Source organism: Aquarana catesbeiana, linkage group LG04, assembly GCF_042186555.1.
Source record: "Aquarana catesbeiana isolate 2022-GZ linkage group LG04, ASM4218655v1, whole genome shotgun sequence".
Classification (NCBI taxonomy): domain Eukaryota; kingdom Metazoa; phylum Chordata; class Amphibia; order Anura; family Ranidae; genus Aquarana; species Aquarana catesbeiana.
Genome location: NC_133327.1, coordinates 193064509 through 193085262, shown reverse-complemented (window position 1 = coordinate 193085262; position 20754 = coordinate 193064509). Strand labels below are relative to the sequence as shown.

At 42.9% G+C, this 20754-nt stretch overlaps 1 protein-coding gene across 1 annotated transcript in view; it reads left to right on the top strand.

Annotated features, from left to right (window-relative positions):
• Positions 1–20754, top strand: part of DHX36 (DEAH-box helicase 36) — a 174986-nt gene that overhangs the window by 121776 nt on the left and 32456 nt on the right. The window contains exons 20-22 of the mRNA XM_073626057.1: positions 7352–7435; positions 7548–7647; positions 7724–7814. Coding sequence (XP_073482158.1) covers positions 7352–7435; positions 7548–7647; positions 7724–7814 — 275 coding nt within the window. The remainder of the gene's footprint in view (positions 1–7351; positions 7436–7547; positions 7648–7723; positions 7815–20754) is intronic.

Here is a 20754-nt window from a genome sequence, read left to right as displayed (position 1 = left end):
AGGGGAATAAATGGGGAAAAAATGAATCTAAATAATGGAAAAATAAAAAAAGTGGTTTAATGTGAAAAAATATTTATGTAAAAAAATAAAAGTAAAAAAGTAAATAAAAATAAACATCAATATATAGATGGGAACTAACAGTGGCTGGGTTAGATCAAGATAAATTATGGGTACAATCATGAACCAAACATTTGACCTGCACATAAGGTGAAACGATGAAGAGTGAAACAAATAGATGGCAACATTTGGAGTAATTATACGCCATTGCATAATACAACAAAGTGTAAAAAACATTCATTACTTAAACTTTGTTATATTATGCAGATGGCCTGATGGAGCACGCATGCTCCGAACGCGCGCACTGCCCGCTCCACCCCTGTCCCAGAGCTGTCCTGTGTGTACCCAAGAGTCTAGGAAGCGCTTGGAGCCACCAGCACAGCCGAAACCAACGGCCTCCCACACCCACATGGCAGCACGCCCCCCCTCATGGAGCGGATAAACTGTACTTTCACCACATGCATTTACACACCTGCAACATTGTGAGCTGCCTCATTAATGCGTGTTAATAAACGGTTTTATCTTGCTGCACTTAGATGGTGCTGCTCTTTGTTTTTTTTTTTGTTTTTTTGGTTTTTTTGCCTGTCTCCCCCAAGACTAGAATGTTGCTAAACTGGTGGCTGACCAGCCCTGTAATGAGTTTATGGAAGTCCGTTCTCTTTGCCAAATTTTTTTTATTGGTTTTGAACATATATATGTGAACAGGCAATCACCAGCAAATATATTGGTACAAAGAAGCTTGGGAAAGCATCTGGTTACGATTCAGAAAATGCCTGTAGGAATCATTGGTACATCAGCTGGAAGTCCTTTCTTCTGTTCTGGACAGTTCTCACTACAAATGCCGAGGGGCGGAAACAGTCCTTGAGGGTGTCCAGACTTCCCATCAATATTCACAAGCTAAAGACGAATTGCAAAGGACCCACCAACTTCAGGGATGACCGATGAGGGTTGAGTTGCACTACACCATAGGGCCTTAATCATCGGGGCAGCACCAGAAGCTGCCGGTCAACTAGACTACTACTTTGTCAACTGGACTCAATTCTCACTTAAGTCAAAAGACTTGTTCCAGCCTTGGCCCCAATCACATTCCTAGAGTGGACAATTGATAGGCAGACTTCCTCAATCATCCCTTCAACCCAAAGTATTCTAGGACATCTTCCATTTTTGGTGAATGCTGGATGTGGATCTGTTGGTATCTTGCCAACAATATGGACAGGTTCTTGGTTGGGGAACTAAAAGCCTTTGCAGTGCACATGCTGGTAACCCTGTGGGAATCCCTTCCTTCCACTGTGGATTTTTTCTTGACTGCTTTGCAGAATCGAGATGGAGGGCATCCCACCGATCTTGGGGGCACCAATCAACCCAGATGGACTTGGTACTTGGAAATTCCCCAACTCCTGGAAGACATATTTGGTGGGTACTTCCCACCCAACCTGCTGTATAAATGGCTGGTCAACCATTCTACTTAGTCGCTGAATTTGATGGCTTGGCTGTTGAAGCCCAAGTCCTGAGGAATCAGTGCCTCTCAGACTCCATTTTTCCTATCCTATGCAGCTTAACCAATCACCCACTTGGGCACTTAAACCCCCTTCCTAACCAGACCAATTTTCAGCTTTCGGTGCTCTCACATTTTGAATGACAATTATTCAGTCATGCAACACTGTACCTATATGAAATTTTTGTCCTTTTTTCACACAAATAGAGCTTTCTTTTGGTGGTATTTAATCACCGCTGGGTTTGTTATTTTTTGCGCAATAAAAGAAAAAAAACGAAAATTCAGCTTTTTTCTTCGTTTGTACCTGATGTACTGATGGCCTATCTAATTTCTTGAGACCCTAACAAGCCAGGAAAGTACAAATACCCCCCAAATGACCCCTTTTTGGAAAGTAGACATTCCAAGGTATTTAGTAAGAGGCATGGTGAGTTTTTGAAGTTGTAATTTTTTCCCACAATTCTTTGCAAAAATCAAGATATTTTTTTCACAAACTTGTTATATTAGCACATTATTTCTCACACACAGCATATGCATAGCACAAATTGTACCACAAAACACATTCTACTACTCCTCCTGAGTATGGCGATACCACATGTGTGAGACTTTTACACAGCCTGGCCACATACAGAGGCCCAACATGCAGGGAACACCACCAGGCGTTCTAGGAGCATAAATTACACACATCATTTCTTGACTACCGTCTGCACTTTCGAAGGCCTTGGAGTACCAGGACAATGGAAATGCCCCATTTTGGAAAGAAAACACCCCAACATATAATCTATGAGGCATAATGAGTTTTTTTTGAACATGTCTAAGCTTTTGGAAAATGTGGAAAGAAAATGAAAACGCATTTTTTTTTTCTTTTTTTTTTTTTTTTTTTTTTACACAAAGTTGTCCATTTATACAATATTTCTAACACATGGCATGTACATACCAAAGATTGCACCCCAAAATAGATTCTCCTACTTCTCCTGAGTATATTGATACTTTTCCACAGCCTGGCCATATACAGATGCCCAACATGCAGGGAGCACCATCAGGCGTTCTAGGGGCATACATTTCAAATCTAATTTGACTACCTATTACATTTTTGTGAGGCACTGTAGTGGCATGGATGTGGCATGGATGAGAACTGATGTGGCATGAATGGGGATAGATGAGCCGTGGATGGCTGAGTATAGATGGGATGACTGAGCATTAATGAGTATGGCTGGGTGGTGGATGAGCATGGATGGATGACTGAGGATGGATGAGTATTGCTGAGCATGAATGGATAGCTGAGTATGGATGGCTGAGTATTGCTGATTATGGATGGAATGGCTGAGGCTGGAATTGTCACAGAGCAGCGCTGTGAGCACTACAGATCCGGCCCAGAAGGGCTGCTGGACCCGATCTCTCCCCCTCTCCGCTCACACTGTACCGATTGGTACAGAGAGGGGAGAGAGGAACTGGACATGACGCCAGTTTTACAGGTGATCGCTCCGTCAAATGACCGCTGTCAGCGGCCATTTACCGTGATCCATGATGCGCCTGGTTCGGGACCCGGCTATCACGGGTAATCCCATGTGTGCGTGAGAGCGTGATTCTGGGAGGACGCCAATGTACGCCCTCTCAGAGTTATCGAGCTGCACTGTAGCCGTCATTTGGCTATAGCACGGTCGTTAAGTGGTTAAAGGTGGGAAATCAACCTCTCAGAAGGTCATCACCTTTTGAATGCTTACTTTGAATGGTTTGTGGGTCATGTCCTGTCTTTTCCTTAATCTTGGCTGGATCAGCACTTTGCCTTGAACACCGGTTTAAAAGATCACAGTTCGGCTTTGTTTATTCTTTCCAAGACCGCTGGCCACTCAGTTTATTGGTAAAGGCCTTTGTTGAGAAGGTGTCTCGCATAACACCCCTAGTTCATTCTCCAGTCTTGCCACGGGATAGTAATCTGGTCCTGTCGGCTCTTCAGAAGCCCCTCTTTGAGCCCGCCCATTCAGCATATTCCTGTGGCCAACCTTACTTGAAAGGTTGTTTTTCGCATTGCTCTCATTTCAGTGAGGTGTGTCTTGGAACTGGTACACTTATTTGTCATATGGACAAGGTGGTTTTGTGGCCACCGGCCTTTCTTCCCAGGGTGGTTTTACTCTTCTACCTTAATGAGGACATTGTCCTGCCATTACTTCTTTTCTAGAGCAAGGAGATTTCGCTATACTTTTCAGATGCGGTAAACTGCAATTTTACAGATTGGCCACTGCTAATATCTGAAACGCTCATTTTCCTTTGTTATTCCCACAGGTTCCCGCAAAGGTTGGTTCTGTGTGTGTCGTTCCACTGTTTTTGGTGGATAGACAGGTTATCACTAAGGCGTATTGCAGGGATCTCCAAACTACGGTCCTACATCTGTTGCGGAACTACACATCCCATGAGGCATTGTAAAACTGACTTTCACAGACATTAATAGGCATGATGGGAATTGCAGTTCCTGAACAACTGGAGGGCCATAGTTTGGAGACCCCTGGCATATTGCTTTAAAGGATAGAAATCCTCCATTTCCTATTGAGGCTCGCTTGACTCATTTGGTTAGTACTTCTTAGGCTTTACAGCTCCAGGTATCTGTTTATCAGATGTGCATGCCACCAGCTGGTTCTCTGTTCACAGGTCTGTATTACCAGATGGATGTTCAGTCCTCTGCTGATACCAGCTTCAACCATAAGGTACTTAAACCCATTCTGAGTTTATCTGACTTCTCTAGAGCCTGTTACCATTGTTTGCCAAGTTTCCCACCTCTCGGTTGTATTGCTTGTGGGCATCCCAGGGTCTTGATTAATGGAGGTCTGTCTTCTATTGTATGATTTTAAGAAATAGGGGTTTTTGACTCGTCTGGTAAATGCTTTTCTTGTAGTACAGTCCAGGGCACTGGAAACCTTCCCTGCTGTCCTTATGTTTCCTCCTATTGCTTGGTAAAAAAAAAAAATCTGAGTATTGTTGGGAGTGGGAGGGGGTTATGTTGTCTGTCCTAACACTTTTGTTTGCCAGTGCCCTCACCTGAAGGTGACAGCATATAATGCATTGCCTTGATTAATGAAAGCCTGTGTCCTGTACCCCAAAAGAAAAAGGATTTTACAGATAAGTCAAAAACATTATTTTGGCGCTTTAAAAGACAGCTTTTGAGAAAAATCATTCCTATGGGAATAATGTGTAGAATTAAAAGTTAAAGTGGTTAAGTCACTGATATAAAATGTATTATAACAAGAAGTTCCCATGTGCCTGTGTTATATAAGAAATATGCTTATCTGTACCGATATCACATCGGCTCGAGGCGCTCAGGTGCCTTCTCTCTCCTCTTTCTGGCTGACAGTTCCCGCAGGCGGGGCCGAGCACTGCCGCTGATGTCAACTGGGGAGGAGAGAGAGCGAGCCGAGGAGTCACGTGATTGCAGCCGCTGTGTTATCGGTACAGATAAGCATATTTATTATATAACACAGGCATAGGGGAACTTATTAATATAATGCAGAGGGGTTAGGAGCATTTTATATTCAATATGAAAGCAGCAGGAGCGGAGGGGGCGGGCTCTGAGAAAAGCAGCGGGGCAGGAAGGGGAGGAGAACAGAGGAGATGGATAGCAGGCTGCAGATGATGGAGGCACGTAAACTGACCACAGTGTCAGCAGCCATGATACACTGTGGTCAGTTTACAAAGGGGAGGGGTATAGCCAGGCAGGATCAGAAAGGTATTTTTTAGGTGTTAGAGAAGTCCAAATGACACAGCATAAGCACTCTGCTGTATAGCATGCTTTAAGGGAACAGGATGTTTCTTTTCTTTTTTGTAGGGGGGGGGGGTGTTTTAACAAGCGCTTTAACGTTGTTTTTGTTTTTTTACCTATCATACATCACATGGCAAGGCATCTTTATATATTTATATCCATGATGATAGGTTTATGCTGCCACCTTCAGCTGATTGGACACTGGCAAAAAAAAAAAAAGCCAGTCCTTTCCTGGGCATAACCCCTCCCTGTTTGGCAAGGCTTCAGTTTTTTTTTTTTTTTTTTTTATCTTCGGTGATGTCATGTCCATTAGGTCTCCGCACAAAAGAATATCTAGCTTCTCAAAGGTTGTCAAAGGGATTAGGTGGTTAGCTTTTTCCAGATCCATTTTCTTACAGCTTTTCTATGCTCAGGGGAGTGGTACCCATAACCCACATTGACCATGCAGGGACAGACTGTAACTACTGGCGGTCTGCACTGGATCCTGCAGAAAAAACTGCAAGCTCTTGATCATCTTCTATTTTGTAGAGTGATCATTATGGTTCCTGGGCAGCTAAAGGTTTTTTTTAGTTTCTACTCAAACCTTTTCATGTTTCCAAAACCAAACAGTGATGTTCAACCCATCTTTGATCTCAAGAGACTCTGGGGGAAATTTACGAAAACTGGAGAGTGCAAAATCTGGTGCAGCACTGCATAGAGACCAATCAGCTTCTATTTTTTTTGTCAAAGCTTAATTGAACAAGCTGAAGTTAGAAGCCGATTGGCTGTCATGCACAGCTGCACCAGATTTTGCACTCACCAGTTTTAGTAAATCAACTCCTCTTTGTTTCCATATGTGTGGAAGTTCTTTATAGAATTGTGTAGCCAGTGGTTGCCTCTCTCCAACAGTAAGATTCCTGACACCAGTGGATATCAAAGATGCTTGCCAGCACGTTCAGTCTTTCCTCCTCGCCAAAGATTTTTATGGTTTGTGATGGGGGACTATCACTTCAGTTTGTGGCTTTTCTGTACGGCCTGTCCACAGCTCCGAGAGTGTTTAACCAAGGTTCTGACTACGGATCTGGGGCTCCTGCGAACCCAGGATAACCCAGTGTGTATATAGAGGGTACCTGGACAACTTACTTTTGGAGGAGCAATTTATTTTCTTGTTGAAGACCAATATGTCTCGCACAGGGAGCATTCCGGAGAGGTTCAAATGGATTCTGAGTTTAAAGAAGTTGACCTTAGCCTCAACCCAGAAGTTGGAATATTTAGGCCTGATCCTGGCCATCGTCCAGGCGAAAGTAGTCCTCTCCCCTCATAAAAATCTTACTCTTAGGTCTCAGGTGGACATGCTGTGTCCTGTTATGTATTCCAAGAAGTGGATTTTATAGGTAAACCAAAAATTCAAATTTTTCTAACCACTAGTAGTTTTATTCCTTTGTGGTGTCAATTATGCAGTGCAGACAACAGCAATGGTGACCATAACACATCACCTATTTGCAGGAGTTCAGAGCAAAATGAAAAGGGGAAAAAAAAAAAAAAGTATAACTGACAAGGAAATTATCTTAATTTATTTTAAAGTGTTCTGTGTAAAATCTTTTACAAACAAGTAAACTAGTAAACTATCCAGTCTTGTGTAAGGTGTGGGCGAGTTGCAAATGTAAAAGTGGCATAGGCAGATTACTTGCACAGTGCACAGGTGTGTTCTTTCAATATTTAAATGTTTTAATAATAAAAAAAAAGATTATATTCTGTGAAAATCCCTGCTCCATTAGAGGGTAGATTTTTGTGAGTCTCCTTCATTTGCATTACAATAATGATACTGCACAGCAAACCGGTACAAAGGAGTGATAGTATAAAAAAATAAGACTGTGTGTATTATGTCATAGGAAGACTGTTGTTTTTTTTTTTTTGTGTGTGTAATGATCCCTTATTATTTCATAGTGTTCTAAATTGAATGTGGCACCTTTTGTCAGTCTATTCAGTTTATTTTTCTGTAATTAAATAGTTATAATGTATTATTGAGCATTCATTTTACAATAACATAGCATTTCTGTTTACCATCTTAGGGTTGGGAGGAATCTAAGCGATATGGACCAAAAGCAGAGAAGGACTACTGCTGGGATAACTTCCTGTCTTCTAATTCACTCAAGGTACTATCCTTTCTCTTTATATAAAATCATGTTTGGTTAGTTATTCAGGCACTCATGTTAATAGTACACCCCTACAATGTAAAGCAAATGTTCCTGTTTTTTTATCTTTTAGATGCTAAATGACATGAAAGGGCAGTTTGCTGAGCACCTGCTCGGAGCAGGCTTTGTCAGCAGCAGTAATCCAAAGCATTCTAAAGCTAATATCAATTCAGGTGAGTGGTAATCTTAGATCAGTCTGCTGTCAGATTTACCTTTTTAAAGTGTCCAATAAGGTGTTCTGCTTTCTAGATAATGAAAAGCTCATCAAGGCGGTTATCTGTGCTGGATTGTATCCAAAAGTGGCTAAGATTCGCCCCACCTTCAGTAAAAAAAGACAAATGTAAGTGATATAATTTGCATGCCTTTGGCATTTTTTGAAAGATAGACCAATGAAGAGGTTCAAGACTTAGATATTTCTTTTTTTTTTCAGCAACAGGCCATAAAGAGATACTATTAGTTTGCTCTTTTAAGGACCGTGTATGTAGTGGGCTGTCCCCATCCCCTTTATAATTACCTTACCAACACTCCTTTTGGTCATATAACCATCGCAAGCCTAGAGACTGACTGCTAGATTCAGGCACTGTCACATATGACAGTTACATGCTTCTTCATGCCTGGAGGCACCAGTATTGTTGCTGGTAGCAATGAATGCAAGAGTGGCAAAGGAGTGCTGGTAAAAGGAGTAAAACTGGCGTGGAGGGCTGCTCTTCACAAACACATTGTCACCTTGCCCTTAAAGTGATTGTAAAGGTTTGTTTTTTATTTTTTAAAAATAACAAACATATCATACTTGGCTCCTCTGTACAGCTCGTTTTGCACAGAGTGGCCCTGATCGTCCATTTCTGGAGTCCCCCGGCAGCTTTTGCAGCTCCTCCCCACATCAGATATGCCCCTAGGAGAAGCACTCTCCCAGATTTACCTTGCGGGCGCGCTCCTGAGTCCAACATTTGCGTCCATAGACACGAATGCTGGACTCGGCCCCGGCGTCCGCATCATTGGATTTGATTGACAGCAATGGGAGCCAGTGGCTGCGCTGCTATCAATCTATCCTGTCAAGAGCCGGGACCCTGTGGAGAGAGGGACAGCGCATCCTCGCCGAGGGAAATACGGGGCTAAGGTAAGTAAAACGGGGGAGCTGGGGGTCCAGTCACTGCCAGGTGTTTTTTCACCTTAATGCATATGATGCATTAAGGTGAAAAAACACAGTGCTAAATATGGTGCAATGGGTGTAAAGTGTTACTAATTACTAAACCCAGGACCCTGCATTCACTATATCTGGTCTCCCACAGAACACGGAAATTATTTTTGTAAATATAAACTGTTAAAGCCCTTTTCTCATCAGCAGGATATAGCAGTCTTGTGTCTTCTATCAGTGTCCAGCTGAGCACTGGTTAAAGCTTGTAGGAGGATTTTTATTCTCCTCTGACTGTCCTGTGAGCCTGCTTGACCTCTGACCCTCTGTCTGGACAGTACTGATTGGCCCTGTGCTAAACAAATGCACCCCCCCCCCCCCCCCCCAAAAAAAAATCTCTCTAGCAATACACACCAAACTGAGCATGTGCAGAGTGCCTCCTAGGGTTCTGTACTATCATCAGATGGTTTGGGGACAGTAGAAGAAGGTGAGGATCAGAGAAGACTGGATCAAATAGTCTTTTTACACAGTGTAGAAGATTAACCCCTTACATTCCACAGTGAGTATAACAATCATGCTTTACTGCATATACAAACTGAATTTACTGTTGTGGGTTTAGTAACACTTTAAAAAAATTACACCAGAACAATATGGTTGCATAGATAACTGGGGTGAAAAAAAGGGTAAAAAAACATCCCTGACATAACAAATTAATACAGTTTTCCACCATTACTACCATTAAACGCTCCAGTAGTTTTGTTCCAGAAGGGCAAATGAAATTCCGCTGTGGCAAAATGTCTTTTCCGAGAGAAAAATAATGCTATTAGGTGTTAGAAAAGCATCTTGTCCATTTTAATCTGGTTATTGATTTTGCTATTGTTTGCCTTGTGCCATTGGTTATCAACTCTTACAGTTTAGCCAGAAGGAATACGTATCGCCCCTGCGGGTCAGTGGACAGCTCACATAATTCAAAATGTACTGATTTAGCAATCAAAATTGAGACACCTCTAGCATGGGATGTGTGGGTAGAATGAAATGCCCACCCAACCCACGGACGGTGAAGTGCCATCTGGATGCTCCCCTCAACATGTGTCTCCGTCAATGCTATCACATCTGCATGTTGTTTTTAAGGAATGTGAAGAATGCCGCACGCGTAACATTCTCGCGTATGTCCTTCACATTCCACGTAAGAAATTTTAAAGATGCCATAGACCGGATTTTTTGGAATCAAATAATAGTCATATTTGGCACGTTTCCCCAGCGCATGTGGCACTTAGGTGCTCAATACACAAACATGGAGTTAGTAATGTTGTTTTACATAACATATATAGACATTCACATATTTCACGAAGTGTTACCTGTTTTCTGAAGTTAGTATGCACAATCGGGTTCAACAAAACTGTAACTGAATTAACTCCCACCCCCCTCCTTGCCCTGCACCCTTCCCAACTGGTGCGGGCTTGTTCTCTTAACTTGTGTTTTCCAACTGGGAAATACTCTATCTTCCAAGTTATGAAGAAAAGGTAGTATAACTGGCTAAGTCTCTGGATCCTGAATCGGTCTAGGGATGTCTCCCATATCAATAGGTCAAGGTGAACCAAATTTCTTCGATCCCCCTGTATTCTACAAAAGGTAACAATCAAGCTCCAGAAAAAGCTCCAGTCAACATAATATCGACTCCCAGTGGTGTGTGGGGCAAAGTCTCGCTGCACACTGCATGTGACTGGTAGGACACTGTATCTCCGTAGCTCCTTTGGTCAGCATGGTCTTGGGTAGTATGTAAGATTTTGGTAATGTAGTGGGTAGGGGTAATAGGACTCCTGTATATCAAGTGGCTGAGGTGAGTGTTCTGTACTCACATTGGGGTATTGTAGGTTCCATATCGCATGCAGGAGCTTGTTGTGTATGGCGTGGAATGTACCATGCCCATAAGTGGAGTAGAGTTCCATGCAATTTCGAGGAACAGTACAGTTATGCGATTCTGGGAACAAAAGGGGGAATTGCACTAGACGTGATTGTGAGTACAAAAAAGACTAAACTGTATACCTGGGACTTGATCATTCGGCTCTTTCAGGGATGGCCAGGAAATAACTTCTTCCGGGTCCTCGAAGAATATCGCGCGGCCGTCATGTTCCACTCTGAGGCGGGCGGGGAAGAGCATGGAATATTTATAATGTCGATTCCTCAGCCTGCGTTTCGCCTCCATAAAGTGGCGGCAACGTTGTACCTCTGCTGAGAAGTCTGGGAAGATGGCCACTTTTAACATTTCCCACTGGGATGTTGCCTTTCTCCCTTGCCATTCTCAGAGCTGCATCCCGGTCTTTATAGTTAAGGAGTTTAGCTATAAATTTTCCGGGGGGGGGGGGGGTCTCCCTGGGGGGGGGGGGGGGGGGGGTCTGGCTGGCATGCGGTGCGCTCGCTCCACTGCAAACATCGGGGAGAAGGCTTCTCTACCATAGGTGGTTATTAGGAGTTGTTCTAAGAACGTGGTAGTGTCCTTTCCTTCAGTCCCCTCTGGCAGGCCTATAAGGCGTAAATTACATCTTCTCAGCCTGTTCTCCATGTCATCTTGCTTAGTGAGGAGTTGGTGTATTTGCTGTTGCATGTGGTCTGAGGATGTCTGTAGGGGTGGAATGGCGTACTCCACTGTGCTCAGCCTGGTCTCTGTCTCCTTCACCCGGTCTCTGAGCTTTTGGAAGTCTTGCCTAATAAGGGAAATGTCCATCTTCCTCAATTTGCGCTGTAAGGGAAGTTCTGCATAAAGTGATTGCTTCAAGCAGTCTGTCGGTGTCTGTCGCCGTTTGTTCTCCCCCCCTACCTTCTCAGGAGCGCCATTTTCCTCCATGTCCTCCTTTTCCTGTCTGCAGTACTGTTCAAGTTTTGCCGCTGCCGCTCTCTGCGATTTTGATGGTGACATACCTCAGGGGTCTGGGGTGGGATTTTCCTGAATGTGACGGCCGCCGCGCGGGAGATCGCCGCTCCGTTCGGGCCGCCGCGCGGGAGATCGCCGCTCCGTTCGGGCCGCCGCGCGGGAGATCGCCGCTCCGTTCGGGCCGCCGCGCGGGAGATCGCCGCTCCGTTCGGGCCGCCGCGCGGGAGATCGCCGCTCTGTTCGGGCGCAGGCCACGCCACCCCGGTTATCAACTCTTAACATAGCGGTGGGGTTAAATGAGGGAAGTAAGAGTTGTACCTATGGATATGGAGTGTTAAGTGGAGAGGGTATCTGTACAGAGCAGATCTCCTCATGAATTTAATCACTCTTTTATTTGAAATGACTGGCGATCTCCTGGGCAGTGAGTTAGTGGGTGGAGGATGAAGAAGAGAGTTGAAGGTCGAGAAGAGTTGATGGGGAGGGGATGATAAGTTGTTAATGAGAGTGATAAAAATAGGTCTGCTTAGCAGTAAGGAGGCAGGAATTGTATTTTTGGGGGCAAATTTATATTGGTTGAAATCTTTCTGAGACTTAGTCTTGTGCCACAGGCGCTCAAGAGCACGGCTATGTTTTTTAAGACTTCTGGTGTCATCTGTTTGCCAAAGTTGTAGGGGTCGGGGCTGGATTTTGTGCAGTGTGTCCAGGGAGGATGACAGTGAAGCATTGTAGATGTAAGTGGCTAGGTTTGGGCAGGATAGGGGTGAGATTCTGTCGTAGAGGTGGTCAGTAGCAGAGCAGAGAAGAGAAGGGTTGAGATGGTGAAGGTTTCTACGGATAACTGTTAGGCGGTTGGAGGGGGAGAGGAGGTGGCGGATAGGGAGAGAGTGAAACTAAATAGGGTAGTGATCAGATGGCGGGAAAGGATTGTTGGAGGTGTTGCACAGTGTGCATAGATGGGAGAAAACAAGGTCAAAGATATTGTTGTCAGAGGGAGTAGAAGCATATATATATTGCTTCAGGTCAAAGGAGGAAGTTAGACTGAGAAGTTTGGAAGTAGCAGGAGTGTTAGTATTAACAGGGATGTTGAAGTCGCCAAGAATGATTGTGGGGATTTCAGAAGATAGAAAGTAGCCAGGCAGATAAGTCACCATTAAAGGTTGATACTGGTCTAAGGGGGCTGGTAGATCACAGCTATCCTTAGAGTAACTGGAGAGAAAAGACGAATGCAGTGTGGGGGAGAAGTCCAGAGAAGACCACCATGGGAGAGGGCAACAGAAGACGCAGTGTTGGATTAATGAAGCCAGGTTTCATGAATGAAGCCAGGTTTAAAGAGGTCGTAGCGAGAGGTGAGCTTATCTCTTGCCTTGTCAAGATTCTCATGTTTCTGGTTGAGGATTTGCCTACTTTCAGAGACCCAGCGGGTAAATATTTTGAGTCCCTGTTCAAGGCATTTTTCCTATCTGGACTGACTTCACAAGTAATTGTGGTTGCTATGGCAGTAAGATCTCAGACTCCTGGGGTACAGCAGGTCATATTCTCTGGTTACAAACTGGAATTTCAGAGTCATCCTCCACATTTTTGGCTATCAAATGTGCCTTCATCTCCTCAGCACAGAGCAGATTTACTAAATGCTGTATCCCAACTTCAGGTTAATGGAGCTGTGATACAGGTTCGAGGTTCAAGTAGAATCCCTGAAATCTCTCTTCCTGTTTATGGCTCACAAACCGAACAGAGAGATCTAACCTATTTCGGACCTCAAATTGGTAAACCAGCCTTTCTTAACTACTTTATTTTCTATCCAAGAGCAACCCTTAACAATACCTATGATGTACCTATGATGTATGGGGAACCCCCCCTAAAAGCTGTTCATTGGAGGTCAGTGGGTAAAATGCCCCTTACAGCCATGGCCAGTGGTGGTCAAAATATCACCCTTACGGATAACTAAAGAGATCAGCTGGCTCTATCAGGTGGCATTGGCCCTGAGCTATGCAGGCACCATAAAACAGGAGGTACATCATTCTTGGTTCAAGGATCCCCTAGCAACCTCTGGAGGAACCCTGGTTGAGAATGGCTGCATTTTCTAAACGTGACCTTTCTGAAAGTCACAAAGTTCCGGAATACAGAATGGAATGGAATTCTTGGCATGTTATTATTTGTTTTTTACCTAAACCAACCTTGTGCTTGTGTGACTAAAGGCAAATTGGGTAGAAACTTCTCAGGGAATATGGACAGGTGGGAATTTAAAATATGCAAAGCGCTGTGTTATATATCAGTCTATATCTTATTCTGGCCATACACACAGGGATATATATATAGAGAGAGATATAGATATCTCTCTCTATATATATATAGTTGGGTAAATGTCACAAGCATTGATCCAGGCTGCGAAAATGTATCCAGTATTTTTTCTAATATTAGGACTTCCTGCTATCGTCTACTTCATTCTGAAATACCTTAAGGCCTCATTCACACGAGGCCGGTCTGCTCAGCGGAGTCCACCAACTCAGCAAGAGATCTCTCCATTGATTTCCCTGAGCAGGGAGGGGCCTGTCAGAGGGCAGCTGATACCTATGGAGGGATCGGACGAAAACGGACAGACGGATGCGAATGTATCTCCATAAGTCTGATTTTGGCGGATCAGATGTGGACATGGTTACCGCTGACATCCGTCTCTCCATAGACCTGCATGGAACATCTGTTCAGGTCCGCCTAAAAAACTGACAGGCGGACCTGAACGGTCTTTCCATGTGAAAGGGGCCTAAAGCAAAATAAATCCAAAAGCAAACATTTATTACATTGCAGCTTATCAAGTCTTAAAAGTTATGGCTGAATTGTTTTCCTTTTTTAGGCTTGCTTACTTCTATTTTCACCTGGTTATCCTGCCAGTAAGTCTATTTTTTAACAGAAATGATGTCTTGCAGTTACATAGACCATTTAACATGGACAGGGGTGCTTAAAATCAGCCGTTGTTATGTAAAACCTTTATTCCAAAAGGAAAAAAACTATATGCTGATTATAAAGTATTAGCTGGAGTTCAGCTTCAATTTGTTACTGTATTTTAAATCTGCTAGTACTTCTAACACTCCCCCCCCCCCCCCCCCAGAATGACAATGCTGCTTTCCAAATCAGAACCCTGTTCTCATTTATCCAGTGTGGTGTCTGTATGATACAGGAGGTGGTATGTTACTGGCCAGATCACCAGGTGAAAACAGAAAGGAAAAGGCCCCAAAAAAGAAAACGAATTCAGTCACCACATCTAATGATGGCTAAGCTGCAATATATAACATTTCTTTATCAGGCATCACAGGACACAGAGGCTCATAGTAATTACTAAGTGGGTTATATCTCACCTTCAGGCGCTGGACACTGGTGTAATCAATTAGACAGGAAGTTTCCTCCCTATATAACCCCTCCCCTACAGGGAGTACCTCAGTTTTTTTGCCAGTGTCTAAGGTGTTGGTCACGGTTAATGAGTGCTCCTAGATGGCCTAAACAGGGTCAGGGAGCTAAGCTATCGGATCCATTCAAAGAGCCAAAACAAAAGCTAAAGTGGTCGGTACCCGACGCCTCGATACCGAAGAACGGGGTTTTGCCTGTAATGCTTCTCTTAGGAGAGCTGGGCCCTGAGATCCAGCACCTTGGTCACATTGCTATACCACAGGTTTGCTCTGGCAGGGCGTTATACATGGCCAAAGGCAGTGGACCCCTACGTACAGAGGGGACCCCGTCCTTGAAGGTTTGGCATCACACCAACCCGCCGTGATGGGTGAAGATTGGGTCGCTGTGATATTCCAGCAGTACCCTGCAGCGAGGAATGGTGAGTCTGCATTTGTTTTCAGTGTCTCTATTAAGAGAGCGATCTGACGGTCTGTTTCCCGATGGTCACTGGGAGCAGTGTGCTGTTCTATCATGCTTGTACTCTGGCACAGGCAGGCTGCTGTTTTTTTCCCCAGCCACTAGAGGGCGCAGATTTGCTCCTAGCCTATTGTTATTTTAGGCAGGAAGAAGGGCAGCAATTACCTTGTGCTGACAGGTCGGACGGCCTTGGAGACAGAACAGTGGGCCGTGAGTGTGTGAGAGCCAGCTTGGGAACAGGTACAGACAAGTCATGATTACATACTGTATATTTTCTGCCTATCCATGGGGCATGTACAAGCTGTAAGTATTTGTCCAACAGGATGTGTTACCGGCGCAAAACTCCGTTTTAATAACCCATCAATCTAGTTTGCTGCAATCATGTGGGTCCACCCTAGAAATAGTGGAATGCATTTATAGTAAAAAGGTGGTGAATAATAACCACCAAAATTGTGGAAAGTAAAAAATATTTCTATATTGATCCTATAATGAAGTGTTTTTCTCTGCCATCTATATTGGTATATTGATATTTTTCTCTTTTTTTGGCTTTATATAAAAAAACTGATCTTTCCCATATATTATTTCTGATCAAAATGTATCTAGGTGAAATATCTTAGTGTTACCAATCACTGTATAAAGTGCTATTGCTAACAAAATATTAAAAAATATATAGGTATATATATAAGTGAGAAATAAACTCAAAACTAAAATCATACAATGTGCCAATATTACTTCATTGAAAAATGTCCCCAACATTTGCACCACAGTACACTAGATATCCTCAGTGAGTGATCACTCCTGTGCAGTAATAACGTTTTTCTTCAATATAAAGTCTGTTGTTGCTGGTGAGGGATATATTGTTACTCAGGGTGGGTATTATGTTGCAGGGAGTCAATCATTGCTAGGAGGGCTCTACTGTTGAGGTAGGAGTCTAATGTTGCTGGCTGTTGGAGGGTCTATTGATGCTGGCTGCTGGGAGTCCATTGTTGCTGGGAGTCCATTGCTGCTGGGGTGGATCTATTGTCGCTGGGGTATCCATTGTTGCTAGATTACTATTTTACTGCCTTTCTTGTTATCGACAAATTCCATACAAAATACTTAGCACCACAAAACGATACTTGGTTCTCTATTCTCTAAAAGGGGTGGTACTGGGAGGTGGGTAAGGTGTGGAACAAAGGAATGATGCTCGGAGGTGGGTAGGGGCGGAGTCAAGGGCTGACTCGGAAGGGAGGAGTTGCTGCACCCACTCTCTGAGGAAAAAAGCCCCGATTATAGGATCAATATAGAAATATGTTTTACTTTGCACAATTTTGGTGGTTATTATACACACAAAAAACAGAGAAATGGGGGGGTTATTATACACACAAGCTGTAAGTAGTAGATACACCCCTGGATGATTAGCAGTTCACTTTAAAAGTGTCATTTTCTACTTGTGGGTATGAATAGCATAATATACATGCTTGTAGTTTTGAAATGCATGTTGTTATATTACATGTTTGAAAGGTTTGAGCATAGTACATATGTGCTTGGTATCCTACAGGTATAAGTATAGGACCAACTGAAGTTGAGCAGGTGCTGATATGTACAGTTGCTGAAATCACACAGTTGCTAACATACACAGATGCTGAATTGCACAGTCGCTAAGGTCGCACAGTTGCTTAAAACGCACAGATGCTGAAATACACAGTGGCTGGATCGCACAGTTGCTGCTGAAACGCACAGGTGCTGCTTAAACAAACAGGGTACATACAGATACATGGTCATGTGTGTACAAAATGCATGTTTGGACATTTTTGTGTTAAAAAAAAATATATATATAACACTCAAAACATGCTTAATTTTTTTGATCACGTAAGAACGCGTGATCGCATAAGGTGACAGGATCGCTTAAAGATACACGGTCACATAAAGATGCACGTTTGTTTGTATAGATATGCATTGTTGTTTTCTTTTCTCCTAGTCGCATGGTCACGCAGAAAGGCTTGATCGCATAAAGATGCTTGATCATCAGGCTTGAAAACCTCCACAGGATCCTCATGCAGGTGCTTGCTTACAAGCTAGCCAAATGCACAACTACTGGGATGCACAGTTGCTGGTGTGCATTGTTAACACACAAACAGTTAAATTGCATGATTGCAGAAACGCACGTTGGCGAAGGATAACTTCCTCTTTACTAGTCCACATGTTTGCATAAAATACATGAGTTTGGAATGTACATCATGTAGGTAAAACAAGTAAGAGAACATGTTCTTGTTGATCACATAAAGATACATGTTTTCTGTTGGTATGGATTTACATGTGCTTTACATAGTCGCATGAGGACGCTGGGTCACATTAAAGTGCTTGTTTGCACAGAAATGTCTAAAATTGCATAAAAATGCTGGATTGCATAAAGATCCTTGATCGCACAAGGGTGCTTGATCACACAAGGTTGTTTGATCACACAAGAGTCCTTGGTCACAAGGGTACTTGTCCGCACAGTAGTGCTTATGCATAAAGTGTTTGATCATATAAAAAATGCACAATCACATAAGGATGCATGATCGCCTAAAGTTGCATGATCGCCTAGATTGGCATAGTTGCATAACAATTTAATTTTGCTTAAATATACAGGATTACTTATGTTCACATAGGAATACGTGTCTGCATGGATACATGTTGTGTAATGTTGCATAACACGTTCATAAAGCGCATGCTTGCTTGCAGGATGCCTGTTCCATACCACACGTGTTTTATGTATGCGTGTATACAGTGCACACTTTTCTTGTTCTTGCCTAAAACATATTTGTATGAATTTATGCTTCCATGAATGCACTCTTCCATAGAGGCATATGGCGTTAATACTTGCCTCATACACATACGGGCCGTTTGCATATGTGTTTATTTGCATGGGCTACAGAGGTTGTCTGCACTTCGCAGGGGGAACAGCACCTCTTCCGGTTGGTGGTCTGGCCCTTCCGGTTAGCCACCATGCCCAGGGTATAGCAGTAATGGCATACCGGGGCAATCTGCTGCTGATAAGATCAGTCAGTAGCATGGCTGGACCTAGGTGGTCAAGTATCTGGAACTCCTGGGTTGGGATCCCAGTCTAAAGGTACTTTCTTCTGGTCGGTAAGGAGCTTGGAGTGTTTGGGACTCAGCCCAAAAAGGGGTCAAGGCAAGGAAAAGTTCTTAACATTTACCTTTGCTAAGGTGCTAGGGAAGATGGCTTCATTTAAAGCGGTTCCCTATGCTCAGTTTCGTTCAAGGCTGCTATAAACATTATTCTGTCTTCCTGGAGCAAGTAGATCCTAACATAAAAATAAATAAAAAACACAAAGCGCTGTAATGGTTAATAACTAATAAATATACACACCAAAAAAGTGAGGCTGCTATCAAAAAAATGTGTTCAGAATCACTATAAAAAGTAAACAAATAGAAATGTGTTTGGAGTGCTTCACAATGTGATAAATTAATAAAAAAAATTGGCTCTTAAACACTGGTAGCTAGATAATCAAAATAATCCAGCAGTTTTAAAAAAATAAATATATATGTATAATCCAGCAGTGTTAAAAAATGCAATCTAAAAAATATATATATGTGACACCATGTGCATAATTATATAAATCACTAAATAAATAAATACTAATGTGTTGAAAAACAAATCACTTCTAGTGATAATCCATAAAACGTGAATAAATGAATCAAACAACCAAAAAACACATGGAAATTAGCTTTTAGTCCCAAGCAGCAAAAGTTTTTGAATAGCACACAATTGCTTAATTGGAATGTTTTCTGGCAATTTTAGGTTCAATAAGTTTTTATTATTTTTGTTAAGGCAACATAGATATGAAGAAAACAAAAGCTGGTCCAGACACCATACAGAGGTGTGCCTGTCCAGTTGGATAAAATCTGTTAACATGTACATAATACCTTCCAATATATAAACATAATGATTAGAAAAGGCATGAGTTTAGTGAGGATGACCTATAATATGCCACCACATTTTTTAGAAAATCGCCTGCCCCTTCGGCCTGAACGCCCCTTTGGGAGCCTGCTGCGTCCATGGGCTTCGAGAGCAGGCAACCTCGGGTTACTAATTAACAAATCAGGGTATAGGTCTAGTATGCCTGTATATGTTTCAAACCCTCCGCGACAATCACAGAGGCATCAGAACATATGAAATCAAATGGAACGTCAAACTACTTTGAGCTAAGAGGTAAAATAAGGTAGAAGTAATAAAGGAAAAGGAAGGAAGGAAGAAGAGATAGGGTTGGGAAGTAGGGGAGAGAAGAAAGACAGAAAAAGAGAGGTATGAGGATGGGGAATCGGACAGCGGGCGTCGCCCACTAAGCATTGGAATCATCTCGTGAGGGTCTATATAGAATTGAGAGGCTTCTATGGCCCTGGTGTATTTGTTGATGTGAGTCTATTTTTCAATTTGTCTGAAGTAGAGTAATGCCTCCAGATACTCCAGATGAAAGAGAACTTAGCTTCTTTTTCTATGGATTTCGCCTGCATCTCCTCCATCAACATGAGGTCGTTGATCTCTGCTACCCATTCCGTAAGGGATGGGGGTGAGGTATTTTTCCAATGTCTAGGAATTAAGAGTCTCCCTGCACTAAGGAAAAATTTAAGAAGGCTATGTTTCTGGGATTTGATGGAGCCAGGTAGAATAGATAGAAGTGCTAGGGTGGGGGAAGGCGTGAGTGGTTTGTCATATATTTCAGAATATATTTCAAAAATTTGTGTCCAAAATGGGCGAATCCCCACACATTCCCACCAGATGTGTTTATATGTACCCTTCCCTGCGTTGCATCTCCAACACAAGTCAGAAGCTGCAGGGTACATGATCTTGAGGTTAGTTGGAGCCCGATACCACCTTGACACCAGTTTGTAATTTTTTTCTTGGATATAGCTTGAAATGGATGATTTATGTGTAAAGACAAAAGCCTTACTCCACTCCGCCTCTGTTATTTCTCTTCCGAGCTCCTCCGACCATATAGCAGTGTACTTAGGGAGAGCATCAGCAGTATAGTCTGTGATCATCTTGTATATCAAGGAGAGAGTATGACGGGGGGTTTCGGTATTAGTACATAATTGTTCATATCCAGTCAGTGGTCTGTGTATTTGATTAGTTTCGTGGAGTTTCTTACAATATGAATTTAAGTGTAAACGAGTTAGCCAGGTGACTCTAGTAGTGTCTATGTTAGGGTGTGTTACATATTTGCCGTTATCATGATGGACAAATAGTTGAGCTGTGGGCCATGAATCTCTATTGTAAATGTCTAGAGTGGCTGTAGATTTACTTTCTGGGAGGGCTGGGTTATCGAATAAGGGTGTCAGGGGACTCGGTTCTGTGGATAAAGCATATTTCTCTATCTTACGGTACCATACTGCCAGTGCATCTTTGGTAAGGGGGGATAAAGAGTTAAGGGATTT